General features: G+C 41.1%; 1 protein-coding gene across 1 annotated transcript; it reads right to left on the minus strand.

Annotated features, from left to right (window-relative positions):
* Positions 1 to 8563: 8563 nt before the first annotated feature.
* LOC139642335 (general transcription factor II-I repeat domain-containing protein 2-like) lies at positions 8564 to 17408 on the minus strand. The gene is given in 4 exon segments (XM_071517135.1): positions 8564 to 8674; positions 14679 to 14871; positions 15594 to 16367; positions 16369 to 17408. Coding segments are annotated over 4 exon segments (2118 nt in total).
* Positions 17409 to 17891: the final 483 nt, after the last annotated feature.

Below are 17891 nucleotides of genomic sequence, written 5' to 3' on the forward strand. Positions count from 1 at the left end.
TTACTCTTGGGGTCCCAAAGTTTCCCCCTCTTCTACCATGGGCCACTGTCAGCGCCTCTCTCCTTACAGCCTGGATCCACATTTTTCTTCTTAATGGCTCCTTTTTTTGCTAGGGAGCACAAAAAACTGTAGTTTGTGGTTTTTAAGTTTGTCGGCTGTGAATCCCACCACACAACAGCTTTTAGGCATGTTTAATTTGGGCAATAATGGCAATTATGTGCATTCAGTCACACAAAGTGAATGGAGAGCGGTGCAGTGATTTCCCCCACGATGGGCATGGCCTATTTTATGCACTGTCTCTATACTGCTACATCCGTGCCCCACCGAGAGTTCACCATAAAGCAAACCCCTCCACCTCTGTGCTTACCAGAGTCCACTGTTCTGTCCTGGCTGTGGATGGAGTCCAGCCACGTCTCAGTGAAAGCCAAAACACAGCAGATCCCGAACTGCAAACTTAAAGCTGCAATAAGTGACTTTCCAACCACTAGAGGGGGACAGAAACCGCAACACATTTGTAAATAAAGCACTACGTTAGTGTAGCGCTACTGCACTACGGAGGCCCCTGAGGCCAAACCTAGCAAAGCACTGTGCAGAAAGGCTAACAGCTAAGCTAACTGTACCTACGGAGAAGTCTCACCGGTTACCAGTCTCGCTTTGCCAGATCTTTCTCCCACTGAAGGTTACATGTCCCACAATGACAAGTGAAGAGGTAGGTAGCAGTGGCGTTTTTGCATTAAGGGCCAGTGGGGCATGGGCACTGTTGTGCAGAATAAGTTATAGGCTTCCCTCAGTAATTTAATTCAATGGCATGATTTATTGGCATGATGTGACATTTCAAATTTTGCCAAATGTTAATAGCAAACTCAACTTGGTCTACTTATTCGAATAAATTTTTTTTTCTATAAACATTTTTTATCGACAATGTATAAAATTTATAAAATGAGAGGACAACATCTCTGACGGTCGTCCATATTTTTGTAGCTCGTCTCGAGCGCATGCTGGACAACAAAAACAGTTTTCCTGATTTCATTAACGGAATTCAAAATGCTTTCCTTGGGACTACCTCTCCTGTTAACAGTACTAATAAGGCTGGACTTTAAGGAATTAGACATCTCAGATGAACTATCACAAGATGAACTTATCTGGGAACATTTGTCTCTCCCTCTCTTAATCATGGGAAGTGCAGATCAGTGTTGGATGTGTTCCCCACCGTCAATTTGGGACAGAAATTGTTCATTATTATTATTGTTATTATTAAACCTTTATTTAGACAGGTAATCACATTGAGACATGGGGTCTCATTCTCAAGAGAGACCTGGTTGAGCAACAGCAGCAGTACAACACAAAGTTACAGACAGACAGGACATTCAATACAGAGACAAGATAGATCACAAATCATAAAAGTGATAAGTGCAAAAGTGCCAAGTGGTAACCAGATTTTAAGTACTATGTACAAGAGCAAACCCCCACAGACACTCTCCATATTTTGTAGAAGTAGTTTAAAATCCCCTAGGGGAATCAAGCTGGACAGCTTCAGTTCCTGCTGTAGCGTGTTCCAGGTTGAGGGGGCAGAGTAGGAGAAGGCCTTTTTACCAAATTCTGTACAGATTGAGGGGATGGAGAGAGTGATGAAGCCCTGGGAGCGTAGGCTATAGCAGCACTGTTTACGTGACATATAAGTGGATAAATAAATGGGCAGCAGTCCAAGAATGGATTTATAAATTAAGTTATACCAATGCAAAGCTCTGTGCATGGATAATGATGACCAGTTGACTAAAGAATACAGAGTACAATGGTGTGTGAGGGGTTTACAATCGATTATGAATCTCAGAGCTCCGTGATAGACAGCGTCCAACAGATGAAGAGAGTGAGCTGAGGCATTCATATACAAAACATCCCCAGTCCAGGAGAGGCAAGAAAGTAGCAGCAACAAGCCGTTTCCTAACATTAAAGGAGAAACAGGATTTGTTCCTAAAAAAGAAGCCCAATCTTAATTTCAATTTCCTTAAAGGTCCCATATTATGCTCTTTTTAGCTGTTTAAAACATTTCTCAGTGGTCTTTAAAATAATAATGAATTCTGTTGCAAAAAAACACACAAATCCAGGCTCTATGGGGCCTCTCCATCCTCTCTGTTTCTCCCCTCATTAACTATGCGCTGTTCTGAGTGGGCGGGGATGCTCTGGTAATGAGGCGCTGCTCTGATTGGCCGCCTGATCGGGGGGTGCAGACGCGGAAAAACTCCAAGACCAACATGGCAGCTGCTTGTAGAAGAAAACTCCGTACCAGAACATCTAAAACCTACATTTTTGAGGCGGAATCTGTCAACCGAACAAGAGGATGCAACTGCCGAAGTTTTACAGACACGGTTACAGCAGGATGTCTCTGACTGGTAGGTTGAAATTTCACTGTTTTCGTACTTTCTCACCGTGTGTGTGTATGTGGTTGCGGCGGCTATGTGGTCTTTCTGGATAGCCATAGCGGATGAATTTGTATCCCATAAAAACGATATCTAACATTACCTGCCGGAGTGTCTCGCACTGTAACTATACCGTATGGTTTGTTTGATTCGTTTTTAGCCTGACGTTCACCGGTGCCGGTGGTTTGAGGCTGTCTAGTAAGCTCGTCAACACAGTAGGTGTCGGTAGCTTTTAGCTGGCTACTTGGATAGCTGCTGTAATGTTATTCCATGAAGTGTCTTCCAATTGCCGTTGTACTGGCTAGCGATAGGAAACAAATCCACACCAGACATTATGTAGTTATTATGTTCAAATACATCAAATTGATGTGAAGACGCAAAAGAACTCATCTGCAGTGGATACAAACATTGTCACGACACCGGCAAACATATGGTTATGTCCCATGCTATCTACCATTTGGACATATGACTGTCGTAATTTATGCCAGTGTTACTCAGCTATAACGCTAGCTCAACAGTTTTAGAACTATAGCTGAAATATTCAAAAACTGCATCTCATGGAGGCCTGCTGATCATTCCCCCTGTACATAACATCTTACCTCTTTTTAGAGTTGACACCTTTGTTTGTCCTGTACATTAGGTTGTACAGTACTCACATCTACTCTAAATTGTCTGTGCTAATAAACATATAATATAGATAAACGCAATTGTCAGTTTAATGTTCGTATAAAGCTTGCACAATTCAATAACAGTTACCCTTTCTCATTCCCTAGGTTACCAGAAGAATGAAGCAGCTTCAGGATCATCCTACATGCTTGTTGATCATCCTGGTCTGGAGCCTGTATGTTTGAATGTGTTCTCACTACAGAATGCAATGAACATTTATAAAGCAGACTATGGGCCCTTACAGCTTAGAGGTAGAGAGCAGTAAATTTCTTTTATGCATTCTGTGCATGAATTGATTTGAACATGTGACTTTGGATAAAACTTTACATGACAATAAATTTGAGTAAAATAACTGTGTGTTGTTATACTTTATTACACATCCATGTAGAAAAAACTTTAGCACACCTAAAAGTCTTTTAGTGACAGGAGCATAGGACAAAAGTTACTGAAAAAGTAATATAATCCCACACACCGTCTACAACTGCAAGGTGCTTTATTACATTTCAGTCATTGAAATGTAGTAAAGCACCATGTAAGTATAGACACTGTGTGTGGGATTATATAAGTTTTTCCCTTTACACACCCATGTAAATTAAATGTGAACCCAATAAGTAACCACAACACTGACTGTTAATACAGAATACAATTATTTTATTTTAGAAAAGGCATAAAAAAGGCACATGTAGAAACATAACATACTGCTTAAGCAGGACCATAATGGGCTGCTGTTATGTTACAAAATATACATCTGTGAGTGTACACAGGGTGCATCAATCACAAAAATGATTTATAATTTGATGTTTTTAGTTATCTGTTATGTATTCATGGAAAACACCCAACTACAACCTGACCTCATGCCAGATAACCAAAACAATAAAAGAAGAGACTAAGTATTCAAATGAAATATATATACAGTATGTGTACCCTCTTCTCAGTGTCTAGCCTACAGATCCTTTGTCAGCTAGTGCTGGGGCTTTCTAGGTCACAGGGTCAGAGTATTGATACCAGTGTGTGTGTGTGTGGTGCTGTGCAAATGCTGTGAGCTCCCTGATGCTACCAGCTGCGTCGGGTTCAGACTGCCTCTTGACTGAACCGAGACACGTGGCTGCAATGACGTCCTCCTTGGCTGGCCTGTCAGACTGGGTGCACGGGTCTTCTGGGACGGGGATCTTCAAAACCTGGCTCACATGAGGTGCAGGGTCCTGGAAGACTTGATCAAAGATCATCAACTCATCGATGTAATCTGTGGAGTAACAGAAACACAGAAGTCATCAGTTGTTCCATTACAAAAGAATATACTGCATAGTGTGGCCTGACACTGGCGAGTAGTAAAATGTGCAATTTTGAGTCATAAATTATTTTATACAATAGTTTATACTTTGTTATAACATTTGTATATTTATTTAATGACTGTCTGAGATGTGCTGGCCCCATAGCAGGGAATAGCAATGTTTAATGCAACCAATTATCTCAAATATTTTTTAGGATATTGCATCATGAGTAATATCTACACCTTACAATATACTGCAATCCAGTAACATTACCACAAACTACAGCCTCAATAATTACTATGTAGTTGATTCTAAACACAGTCTCAAGAAAAATAGGACATTACAACCTCAAGAATGGTAGCATTTATTGTAGTCTCGCTGTTCAGGTTTTCTGGTTATTTTTTGCCACAACCCCAGCTGATTACAAGACTAGAGTTGCCAGACTAGGTGCAAAGACAGAACGTGAAATATTACATCTCATCAGCCAGTAACTCCCTTCCATTCATTTGGCGTTAGAAGTGAAATGTTTGCGGTGACCAGAGTCCCCGATAAACAAAGTACTGTTCGAGTTTTGCCACGTTAGGTGCGGCTGTCTAGTAAGGAGATGTGTCCGCAAAGTGAGCCAGAGGAGCTAACCTTAGCTAACGCTAATGCTAGATTAGCACGCCGCTAACGGCACTAGCCCCTAGCCTGGATCATAGTATCTGGTTGTGTTCGGAATCGGATACTAACCGCATACTAACGTACTATTCATACTAAGTGTGACGTGAAATTAAGTATGTAGTACGTTCCAACTGCATAGTATGTGAATTTTGTGTACGCGAGAAATGCCCGGATGTATACTAGATTAGCAAGAATTTCTGAGTATGCGCCGTGAGCTTACTGGATATACTCAACCGCCCCAAAATGCATTGCGTGTCTTCAGACATCACATTAATATACTGGGAGCTAGTGAGCTGATATTGTGCTAATACTTACTTCTGGGGGAAATCCCAAAATCAGGTACAGTTGAATCATGTACCGCAGACGACGAGCTGATTGCCTCTGTCGTCTGGTAAGAGGCATGGTTGGATAAAATGTAAAATGAAATGAATAAAATGTAAAATGTTAAAATGTTGATGGCGAGTGAACGTGATGCACAGGACGTTATGGTACAGGTAGGAAAACAAACGGGGGGACGAGGGGGCGGGAGCGGGGGAACGGGGGGGGGCAGGAGCGGCGGCGCGCTGGTCTGGTTTGTTTACCTTCAAATCTCCGAAAACGTCGCAGCAGATTTACAAACAGGCGTTATTTGGATACACTGACCACATATTGGGAATCTACATGGTTACTTTCTCGCCTGAAAAAATATTAAAACTTACTAAAGTGACACATTAACAGTCGTAGAGCCAAAATTAAAACAGCTTTTGTCCTGCTTTAAAATTCGCGCTATCGCTGCCGGCGAGTGCGAAATGCATTCTGGGATACTTGGTTGTATACTACAGTGTGAACAGTCTGCATACTTAATTTCATAATTAGTAGGCAGTATGCAGTACATACAGTACATACATATTGAGTATGTAGTAGGCAGTACGTTAGTATCCGGTTCCGAACAAGCCCTCTTTGTCCTTATTCACAGGCCCGCATCAAACTCCGTCCCATCGGGACTGGAGCTAAATCGCTACCCGATGCTAATCGGACTGAAACACCATAAACTACCTTATTAATTTCTCATTCTCAAGCTACGTCAGCGGACACATCACTCCACACAAGGCAACTGATTTAGCAACAAAGCACCATAGACTGTATTAAAAAAACAAACATGAAAACAATGTCGCAAACAAGCAAATGGAACATAACTTTACACACGTTAGCAAACCTCGACATGTTGTCAAGCCCAGCTGACTGTACCCAACTGTAAATATCATCACAAAGTGGCGACACTTACCGATTGCACATTTGCTGTTGGGCCACATCCAGTTGGGATAAATCCATCTTCCATCTTCCAGGAGCAGTGTTGATGTAAATCCTGCTTTGTATTGACACTCGTTTACGAAGCAGTCCGAGGTAAAGCGGTTAGCACAAACATGCAAATTTGGACTAAGTTTACTGTAGTCAGAACGTTATTGTAAAAAAAAAAAGTTTATCTTCCGATGCTGAGAGGCAGTGTAGAGCTCTGTGTTCAGCCTTGAAGCCAACAACGGAACATTTAGCATGTTTTGCTCTTGCTTTTGACATCTGCTAAGCTGTAGTAGCGAAGGAAAACAATGGCGGCCGACAGCGCACAGAGAGCAGAGGGGAGTGGGAGTGGTTATCCACCTTGGAGGTCGGCGTATGCAAATTGCTCCCCTTGGGACGTCACAAGGGGAGCCAAATCAAAATGGCTCGTTTTCTGGCATGTGTTCCCAGGGAGGAGGCTAGGGTTCATTTCTCACATTCTGGGGGTTGTTAGGTTGAGGGATGACTAAAGTATATGTGTATGGGCAAGGAAAAACATGTTTTTCATAATATGGGACATTTAAAAAAAAGTGGTCAGATCTGAAGGTGGAGGCAAAAAAAAGAATTGCATCCCACCGTCAGAGCGTGTCTGCTACTGGTGGGGGCAAGGGCACACCCGAGCTCACACCGCTGGAAACACAAACAGCCTCAATACTCGGGGAAGCAAGTTTATATTCCACTTTATATTAGGGTAAATGCTGTATATTTATTTAGAGATTTTCATGTCAATTATTTGTGCTGTTATGGTTATTGAAAATGACACTCACTTATTCACTCACTTCTACACTGGCTTCTACACTGCTGCCACTTTTCTTGAAAAAGAGATAAAACTTGTCTGTTTCACCCAAAAAAAATTAAGGGGCATAAATTCACATAAAAAGACTATATCCACAATGCAAATTAATTTAGAGAACATAGATAATAAAGCCACAGATGAAAGGAACCTGCCAACATGGTAATATTTTCAAACACAATGCATAGGAAGCAGCATGAGTACAGATGAGACTGTGCTGACATCACATAGCAATGTCTGCTCCATTGCCAATAAAAGCTCAGACTGAGCAGTAGTAACCTATTTTCCAAACTGCTCAGCCTCCTTGAAAGATCCATCATCACCACTAGCCTAAGTACATATAACCTGTAACCACACCTACACACACTGATTTAACTAGAGAGAGAGGGGGGGGGGGGGGGGGGGATAACCTACCTCTTGCACTATCAACCTCCTGACTGAGGACAGGGCTGGGGCTTTCTGTCATTTTTTTAAAGAATGACGAGATTTTCCTCTGCATCTTGACCTGGAGATATCAAATGGAATTCAGTGTTTTGCTAACTATAACCTGTGATAGTGGTGGTCAGCTCTGCCATAAGATTCACACAGCTCTCCTTTACCAATATTAAATAGGATGCTATGCTATCACAAGTCACGACTAGCTAGCGAGCCAGAAGGCTAAACAGCCGGATTGAGGATGGCTACTAACTTTAGCTGGTACTAGCCAACTATCTTGCTATGCAAACTATTCCTATATTTTGCAAATGCAATTAAGTGTGTATAACTAATTGCATTTCATTTTCACATGTTTGAAAAGGGGATTGATGCTCTACTAACCACTTCAGCAACACACTGCCTACATCTCCTCCAGCATTGATGCGCAGCAGAGTGCTGTGTGCGTGCGTACCTGCTGTTGCGAACCGATTTCATCCTGCAACTTTTGGAAGAAACCAATGCCAAAGGGAAAGGGGGGGTGTCTTTTTGAGGTATGATGACATAATTAGAAGAATACGTTTGACTCATAATATTATGATCATAACGACATATTATAAAAAAATAATAGTAATAAAATAAAATCCAGATATCAAAAATCTGGTGGGGCACGTGCCCCCCCAGCTTGAATGGGCATGACGCGTCTGAATGTAATATCAGACGAACTTAAACAAATAAGAGCCGTGATGTGTAACATATCAACCGTGACGTGTGAAATATCAACTACATGGGCGCCCCGGTGGATCACCGAATACAGCGCGTACCATAAGGCTCAGTCCTTCCCGCAGCGACCCGGGTGTCCTCCCCTCTCTCTCTCCCATACCTTCCTGTCTATCTCTCACACTGTCTCTATCAATAAAGCATAAAATGTCTAAAATAAATCTTAACAAAAAAAGAAATATCAACTACATTAAAAGATCTTGTCAAAGGCACAAAAGTCTGCCACCTGAGGCATCTAAAGACCGCCATCAGCATTTGAGGAGGCCGATGGCACACTCCACAACTGAGCGTGCACGAGCGTGAGCAGCATTATAGTGCATTTCCTCTCTGGGTTTGGAAACGGGGTGAGGAGCCAGCGTCTGAGGGAGTCACATGCAGGTTATAAACGGAAGAGTAATTATACATCAGGCTTGAATGGTTAGAATTTCTACAATACGTTGTTTATTAACTTACCAAGAAGCCAGCCATCACACACAGCGCCTGCCTGTAGTCTGTTCCCTAAACTGCTATGCGTCAGGATAAAGGAGTCATGTGTTGAGCCAGGCCATCGTGCCACTATATTTGTCAGGACCATGTTGGAGTCACATATGACTTGGACATGAATTGAATGCACATGCTTTCGCTTAACGTAGACAAATTCATTTTCATATGGAGCCCTTATAGCAATATGGGTGCAGTCAATTGCGCCGATTACATTTGGGAAACCGGACATTGCTGCAAATTGCCTTTTAATGTTGGCCTGTTCTCCCATAGTGTAAGGAAACCTGATGTATTGACTACTCATATAAATAATGCCATCCAACACGGCAGGCATTATTGCACTCAGGGACAGCTGCGATATCCCAGACCTAAGGATAGAATTTAACAGAATAATATTATTCCCAAAAGAGGCTTTAGGCAGAAAGATAAACATTATATATTGTTAATCATATCAAACACATACCTGTCGGCTAATTCCTGCTGGTAACAGCCGGTTGCCAGAAACCCCACAGTGGTTAGTACCTGTATTTGTACCGGGATAAATTATCATCAGGACGCCGCAGTGTAGCTGTGAGCAAAGGCAGCTGCTTCTGGGCCGGAGTTCCAAAGGTTGATGGTTCGCCTCCCCGCCCCCCCACGCACAGTGACGGCCGACGCGGCCCGCTATGTCTGAGCGAGACTCCGCTCCGGCTCAGGAGGTAGAGCGGGTCGTCCACTAATCACAAGGTCGGTGGTTCGATCCGCATGTCGAAGTGTCCTTGGGCAAGATACTGAACCCCAAATTGCTCCTGATGGTTGTGCCAGCACCCTGGGTGGTAGCTTGCCGCCATCAGTGTATGAATGTGTAAATGGGTGAATGTAGGCATGTGTTGTAGGGCGCTTTGGATAAAAGGGCTATATAATGCAGTCCATTTACCATTGTGTGAATGGGTGAATGTAGGCATGTTGTAAAGCGCTTTTGATAAAAGTGCTGTATAAATGCAGTCCATTTACCATGCACTGGCACTGCTAGAGGACTACGCGAATGGAAGGATTAGGAGGGAATGAGTGTTCAGGGACCACCAAGATTTCCTGGCCCATGATGATGACTGGCTAATATGCCCATTTAGATTCCCTAGAGCCGTGCTCTTGGATCTATGTGCTTAACTGGGTCTAGCATTAGACAGACCAACCTGATAGAACCGCAGTTAGTTACCATACAGTCCGGCCCTCTCCTCTGCACTCTGGGGGTGGGGAATGTGATGGTGATAAAGCGCTGATGAAATATTGAGCGGACTTTGATTTAAGATTTGAGGTGGCTTATATCTTTTCAAATTGAAAGGTACTTATGGAATAGTTATGGCTCACTACAAGCGCACGTACAAATAACACTGCTGGTTTGAATGTTTATGATAACGTGGATCTATACTTAACGTTTGATATTAAGTGAAATTAAATGTGTGAGAGGAATCATTATACAATCTGGCTTCAATTCACCACCTTACCATCTGCGTCGCCAATTTCCCCTGTCTCCAAAATGTTCGTACGCATGGGTCAGAGTTTACGTACAGGTGCGCACATTCTCCCGTCAAGTTTGTTTTTATAGATCACAACTTTTGCGTACGCCTCTTTCAGGCCCCGTTTTGTGCGTACGCAACGGTTATAAATGAGACCCCAGGTCTGTCTTGAATTTTTTTTTTTTTAAATCTCCCTTTTCTAGGGAACAAAAGGTAGATTGCTTTGTCTCACCAGACCATAGAGGTTTAGGGGAGACCAGACATGTCACTTTTTTTTACTCACTGGTGTATTTCTCAGCAGTGCCTTACTATTGAGATACAATATACGTATATGTATATATATACAGTATATATATATATATATGTATATATATATATATATATGTTGGAAATTTTTATGTTGGAAATTTATTTATTTAATTCGCAGGATAAAACCCCTTGAGATGTAGCATCTCGTTTTCAATGGGGTCCTGCAACATAAGACGCAAGACAAAGACACAACAATAAACAACAATAACAACAACAACAACAACACCAACACAAAAACACTAAACATAACCTATGACCGTTAATCAAAAACAAAAAAAAACAAAAAATACATATGCATATACATAGACATATATACATACACATACATACATACATACATACATCCTCAGTACATATATATGTATATATAAAAATATACACACACATATAATGACAAACAAATAAATTAATGAATTCAAAGCATGAGCAGTTAGTTTTAAGATGGGAAAATAAAGTAGTTTTAAATATACCAAGTGAAGTTAGATATCGTAAGAGACTTGGTAAATTATTCCAATCAGAAGGAGCCTTAAAAATAAATGCCCTTTTACCGATTTCGGAGGAAACTTTTGGAACAGAAAAGAGAAGATGGTCAGTGTCTGAGAGAATATGTTGATTGATATGGTTCTAACAACTGCTTCAGATAGCAGGGGTAATTGAAATAAATACACTTAAAGATGAACTGAAGCCAGTGGAAGTGTCTCCTAGTATATAGGGAAGGCCAGTCGAGTGCATGTTTGATAAGGACATCCTAAAACAAATCTACACAGGCTATTGTAGAGTACATTCAGAGGCAAAAGTTGTGTTTTTGTGGTGTTTTGATAGACGACATCAGCATAGTCCAAAATAGGCAATAATAATTGAGTTACAAGTTTTTTCTTAACAGTAAAAGTAAAACAGTTTTTAGAACGAAAGAGAGCACCAAGGCTGCAATGTATTTTCTTGATGACAGAGTCAATATTAGGTTTGAACGACAGTTCAGAATCTATCCACAAACCCAAATATTTAATAACATTCACATTAGCAAGTGGAGAGCCATCATCACAAATAATGGACAGACTGTCAGAGTAAGACCTAAGACTTTGCCTTGTCCCCAAAAGCATAGCATAAGATTTATTTCTGTTGAGTAATAGTTTATTAGCAGAGAGCCAATTTTGAACCATATCGAAATCAAGATGGAATGAGTTTTGAATATGCAATACCTGTGATTGGGCTGTATAAATGACATGTCATCAGCATATAATTGAATGTTACAATTAGAGCAAATTGAAGGAAGGTCATTGATAAATATAGAAAATAATAAGGGTCCCAAGATTGATCCTTGGGGAACACCTTTTGCCAAGACAAGCAGATCAGACATGATTCCTTGTAGCAACACATTGTTTTCTGTTGTGCAGATAAGAGTTAAACCAATGTATAGTATTTTGAGAAAAACCAATATCATAAAGCTTGTCTAAAAGAATATAATGATCAACCAAATCAAAAGCCTTTGTTAAATCAATAAAAATGGCACCTGTGAGTTTACCATTATCAGCAGAGGAGAACACATCATTTGTTAATTTTATAATAGAATATAGAATATATATATATATATATAGAAGGGTTAAACAAATCAGTAAGTGGATACATCAGGATATTGGAGGACAACTTAATAAACTTGGCTTCAAGCCCATCAAGTCCAACACCACTATTCTCCCTTAGTTCATTAATGGAACGTTTTACTTCTGTGGGTAATATTTTCCTAAAAGAAAAAGAACTATTCCTAGGCACCATATTTCTAAAGCTATGAGTGTTGGAATAATCAGAAATCTGTGAAGAGCAGACAGAAGCAAAATGCAGGTTGAATGCTTGAGCAATATCTAACGGATCATGAAGTAATTGATTGTCAACCCGTATTTGATTGATCGATCTATTGTCAGATTTGTTAAGTATACCATTGATTCTTTTCCAAAACTGTTTGGGATTATTAAAATGTTCAGAAAGACAATCTTTATAATAGTTGGATTTAGCGTTCCTAGTCATTGTTGTACACATAAAATGTCTATATACTTCCCAGTCAGCCTGAACCCTTGTCTGCCTAAATTTGGCCCAAGCTTTGTCCCTTTGCCTAAAAATACTTATAAGTTCAGAGCTGACCCAAGGTAAGTGTCTACCCTTAACTTTTACAAGCTTCCAAGGGGCATGTTTATCAATTACATCAGTTAATTCGGAGTGAAAACAATCCCAGGCATCTTTAACATGAGGTATTAATTTAAATCTATCCCAATTTATAGCAGTTAAGTCTTGGATGAATAGGTCTACATTCATTTTCTTATATTGTCTAATTTTGATAAGTTTTGGTGGTAATTTTGATATTTTAATCTTCCACACACAATAAATTACTGAGTGGTCACTGAAGCAGTCAGACATAACACCAGCACTTAAAAACCTATAGGGATGTGTAACAAGAATCCAGTCCAACAAAGATTGACATGAAGGGTTGAATCTCGTGGGCTCCTTCATGAGCTGACTTAGGTTTAGGCTTCCAAATAAATTTTTGTCCTTAGAGGACGATCTATCCAGTCAATTTATATTAAAGTCGCCTAAAATAATAATTTCATTTGAACAGTCAATAGAATTTATGGTAGAGATTATATAGTTAGAGGAGTCAGAGGGAGAGGATGGTGGCCTATATATACTACCAATGATCAAATGCTTATTTTCATGAAAAATTATTTTTACAAAAAGACACTCAAAGTGAACTGGGTTCACTTTAGGTATAATCAACTCAGACACAAGGCTAGAAGAGACATATATGACCCCTGGTACATCTGTCAGCTCTATACAAAACATAATTAGGAATGTAAATATCGTTATCACTAATTCTACTGTTAAGCCACGTTTCAGAAAGTGTAATTATATTAGATTTATGATTGTCAATCCAAGGTCTAAATAGATCCATTTTAGGCACAAGGCTCCTAACATTCAAATGTACGATCTTTAATCCTTTATAGTTATCCATACAAACATAATTGACAAGGAGTAGGGCCACTGCTAATGCTTAATATGGGAAAAAAAGCAGATCCAAAAGAAGCACAAGAACAAGATAAAGAGACAACATTGAGACAAAAGATAAACACATTTCCTAACTAAAGACTTCCTTTACTACAAGCCTTTAGGGCAGGGCAGATTAGCCATGTGTGACATTAATAAAATAAGAAAAACTAAAGAATTTGATAACACATTATATACTGCATTTTTTCATTCTTTTATTATCATTATCATCATTATTTTTATTATAATCATTATCACTATCACTAACATTAATATTATCACTATTATTATATTTAATGATAGAAAGAAAGAAGAAGAGAAAAAAAAACATCATGTCAAATAGCAGCCAAAAAAAAAAAAAAAAAAGTCAAATACAAGCCTACAAGGTATCCGACCATATACTTGCAGTGATCTCGCTAACTATCACGAGATAGGTGAAGTACGTCACAACGTAAACAAACATGGTAGCCTACAGAACTACAACACAGCAGCTCATTTAAGAGCAAGATGCTCATCAACTCTAAACAATAACTAATATTAATCTTATATGAGAAGAAAAGAAAACACCTGTTTTTATCGAAACCACTTCAGCTTTAGCAGGTCCAAGGAAATGGCAAGAAGATGGATAACGTTAACATAGCTAACACGAGCAAGAGTTAACAGTTCGAGTTCAGTAACAACGTTACTCCGAAGAAGAGTCACACATTACCTCGTACCGAATTCAATTGCAAGATGACTAGAGTAACGACAAGCCACATGAAGAGTCATACAGGATTAGTTGAATCCAACACCACAACACCGAGTCGAAAAGACGAGGACTTCTACACATAGGAATCACAAAGTTGATAAGGTATCCTCATAATAGAGGTGAGTTGACTTGCTGTACAACTGTCAGTTTACCCGAGGGCTATAAATTCTTTGCAAAGAGAGCTGCCTCGCTGGGTTCATTGAAGTAATGATCTTTTCCATCTTTTAGAGTAACTCGTAAACGAGCAGGGTGGAGAAGGCCGAATCGTATACCAGGGATAGCTCGGAGGGTCTGTTTTACCTCACCAAAGGCAGCTCGTTGTTTAGCCACCACTGCGGTGAAGTCAGGAAAGATGTAAATTCTTTTCCCCTGGTACGACAGTTGAGTCAGTTTCCTTGATTCCCGAAGAATAAGTTCCCGTGTTTGGAACAAGTGAACTCTGATTATCATGGGTCTCGGTGGTTGTCCCTCTTTGGGCCTTGGTTTCAGAGATCTATGAGCACGGTCAAGCAATGGTGGGGTTTCGAGGTGTAGAATATCTTTAAGTAGCTGTGCTACAAACTCAGTTGAACACGGGCCCTCAGATCCCTCATGAATACCAAGTAGTCGTAGATTATTCCTCCTCTGTTGTCCCTCTAGGTCAGGGGTGTCAAACTCAATTTCATCCCGGGCTACATCAGCATTATGGTTGCCCTCAAAGGGCCGGTTGTAAATGTAAGACTATTATAAATGTATTTACTTATCATACTACATAATTGCCTCTGCATTCGATTATTATTGATTTTAGTAATAACTTAATAATTAATAACTAGCTCTGAAAGCAGAATTCTAGGGAAAATAATGGCAAATAGACATTCAAGTGTACAACTATTATACAATTTATTTAAAAAAGTGAAATATACAAAGTAGTATAAGTAATAAAGTCAAAATAACAATAAGGGTTGTTTCACTTTGTGTAACCAGGTTCTGGTTCAGGTTACTCAGACATGATGTGGACGAAGTGGGATGTGAGAGTGATGCTGCCTGGACACACCAAGTAGATCTCTCCAAGTGATCAGCCTGGATATCACACACCATCCTATTCCATGGATCAATCCCTGCACATAATAACAAATACAAAACATACAAAACAAGCACAACCATTAGAATGCACACATATTACATTGTACCTAGCTTGATTGATATTACATACGTGAAGGTTTTTAAAATGCTTACCTGTTTGTTTTCTGGCCAGATGACTGATGCCGTTTCCCTGAGGTCAGTCTGTCGATGTCTGGCTTTAGGTCTTCTGCGGTAGCAATCCGTAAAACAGCGTGGAGGTTGTCATCGCTGATGCGTGATCTGTGCTTGGTCTTGTTCAGATTCATGATTGAAAACATCTGTTCGCACAGGTAGGTGCTTCCAAACAAGGACAGGACACGGGCAGCTTGAACTCGGAGCTGTGGCATCAAAGCAGGGGGGAGGAGACGGTAAAAGTCCCCGATTGCAGCGTCCTGGAACTTTGCTCTCAGGCTACTGTTGCATTGCAGCTCTATTAACTCCATCTGAAGGTGATGTGGTGCACTGTCGACGCCGGTGGTGAAAGGATTGGCAAAGGTGGCAAAGGTTGAGTGCTGTGCTTTGAAGTCAGAGAAGCGCCGATCGAACTCATTAATCAGCAGGTTCACTTTGGTAGCTAATCAAGCGCACGAAAAAGCACCTGGGACTGAGGTTGAGATGCTTTGACAGACAGGAAAGTGGGCAAGACTGTCCTGTTGGAGTTGAGACTTCCATAGGCGCAGTTTCAGCTGGAAAGCTGTGATCACGTCGTACATCCCCGTTATGACATGTTTGCGGCCCTGCAGCCTCTGGTTCAGTTGGGAGAGGTGCTCTGTTATGTCGCACAACATGGCAAAATCACACAGCCAGTTTGGATCTGACAGTTCGGGCAAGGGTTTTCCTTTACTCTGCATGAAAAGAGCAATTTCTTCCCGAAGCTCAAAAAATCGCGAGGACTGTGCTCCGACTCAACCATCTGACTTGTGTATAGTATGGCACATCTCCATGTTCCGTGTCCACCACCTTCAAAAATAGTTGGAACTGACGATGGTTCAAGCCCCGTGCCCGAATGAAGTTCACCGTTTTCGTGACTGTGGTCATTACGTTATCCAGTTCCAGGATCTTGCCACACAGAGCTTCTTGGTGGATAATGCAATGATAAGTTATCAGGGGTGTGGAGCAGTTACTTTTTTTCATTTTCTCTTTCACCAGTCCAATCAAGCCAGTTCTCTCGCCACACATTGCAGGTGCCCCATCGGTAGTAAGCCCCACCAACTTTTCCCAGGGTAATTTCATTTTACTCACGGACCTCTCCACCGCATTGAAGATGTCCCTCCCCGTCGTCGTCCCATGCATGGCTGTCACATCCAGGAGCTCCTCACTGACAGACAAGTCCGCCTTCACTCCTCTTACAAAAATGGCTAGCTGCGCCGTATCAGTGATGTCGGTGCTTTCGTCAACAGCTAATGAAAACGCCAGATAACTGCTTGCTTCTTCAGCCAGCTGTGTCGTCAGATCTCCCGCTAGCTCCCTGACTCGGTCTGCGATAGTGTTTCTTGACAAGCTGACATTGTTAAAAGCCTGTTTCTGTTCAGGGCACACCTGCTCACATACCTTCAGCATACACTGCTTCAAAAATGCACCTTCCGAAAAACACTTTGAGGATCGGGCGATGTCTTCAGCCACAATAAAGCTGGCTTTCACTGCTGCATCATTTTTTGCTGTGACTTTTGCGAACATATTCTGTTGAGAACGCAGGCTGCCTTTTAATTCTTGGACTTTTTGACGCTTTTCTTGGTGGCTAAGGTTAGCATACTTGGCTCCATGCTTAGTATCAAAGTGCCGCTGTAAATTGTATTCCTTTGGCACTGCCACTGCCTCGTTACAAATAAGACATACCGGCTTGTCTCCATTAAGCACAAACATGTATTCGGTTTCCCATCTCTCATTAAATTGCCTTCCCTCTGCGTCAATTTTTCTTTTCTTGGACATTTTGGCTGCTACTATTAACGTTAATGTTACTAGCTGCTGCAACCACTCGGCTAGAGCGCCACTGCTGGAAAACGGCTATGATATTGAGACGCTATCTAGCCTATACTGACATCTAGCGGAGACGCCTTCAGTGCGCGGATAACAAAATCGGGATGCATTCTGGGACATGTAGTTTATGGACACTGTACTTCATTAACACAGCATAGAATTGTATTGCGCAAATTATATTCTTTGCAAGCTCTCGCGGGCCACATAAAATGAGGTGCCGGGCCGGATTCGGCCCGCGGGCCTTGAGTTTGACACACCTGCTCTAGGTCTTCAGACTTTTGTTGAAGGGTTACAACCTTAGCTTCAAGCTGTTTCACTCTAGCTGTTAGCTCATCCAGTGCTATATCGGAAAGAGTAGCATATTTTTCCAAGCTCCGTAGACATTCATCATGCTCGTCAGTTGTGGCCTGTAATGTTGCAATCTTTGTTTGAGTT

Source organism: Centroberyx affinis, unplaced genomic scaffold (assembly GCF_046629955.1).
Source record: "Centroberyx affinis isolate AG114_WGS23_722 - 3 ecotype Tasmania unplaced genomic scaffold, CSIRO-AGI_Caff_v1 ptg000464l_1, whole genome shotgun sequence".
NCBI classification, from domain to species: domain Eukaryota; kingdom Metazoa; phylum Chordata; class Actinopteri; order Beryciformes; family Berycidae; genus Centroberyx; species Centroberyx affinis.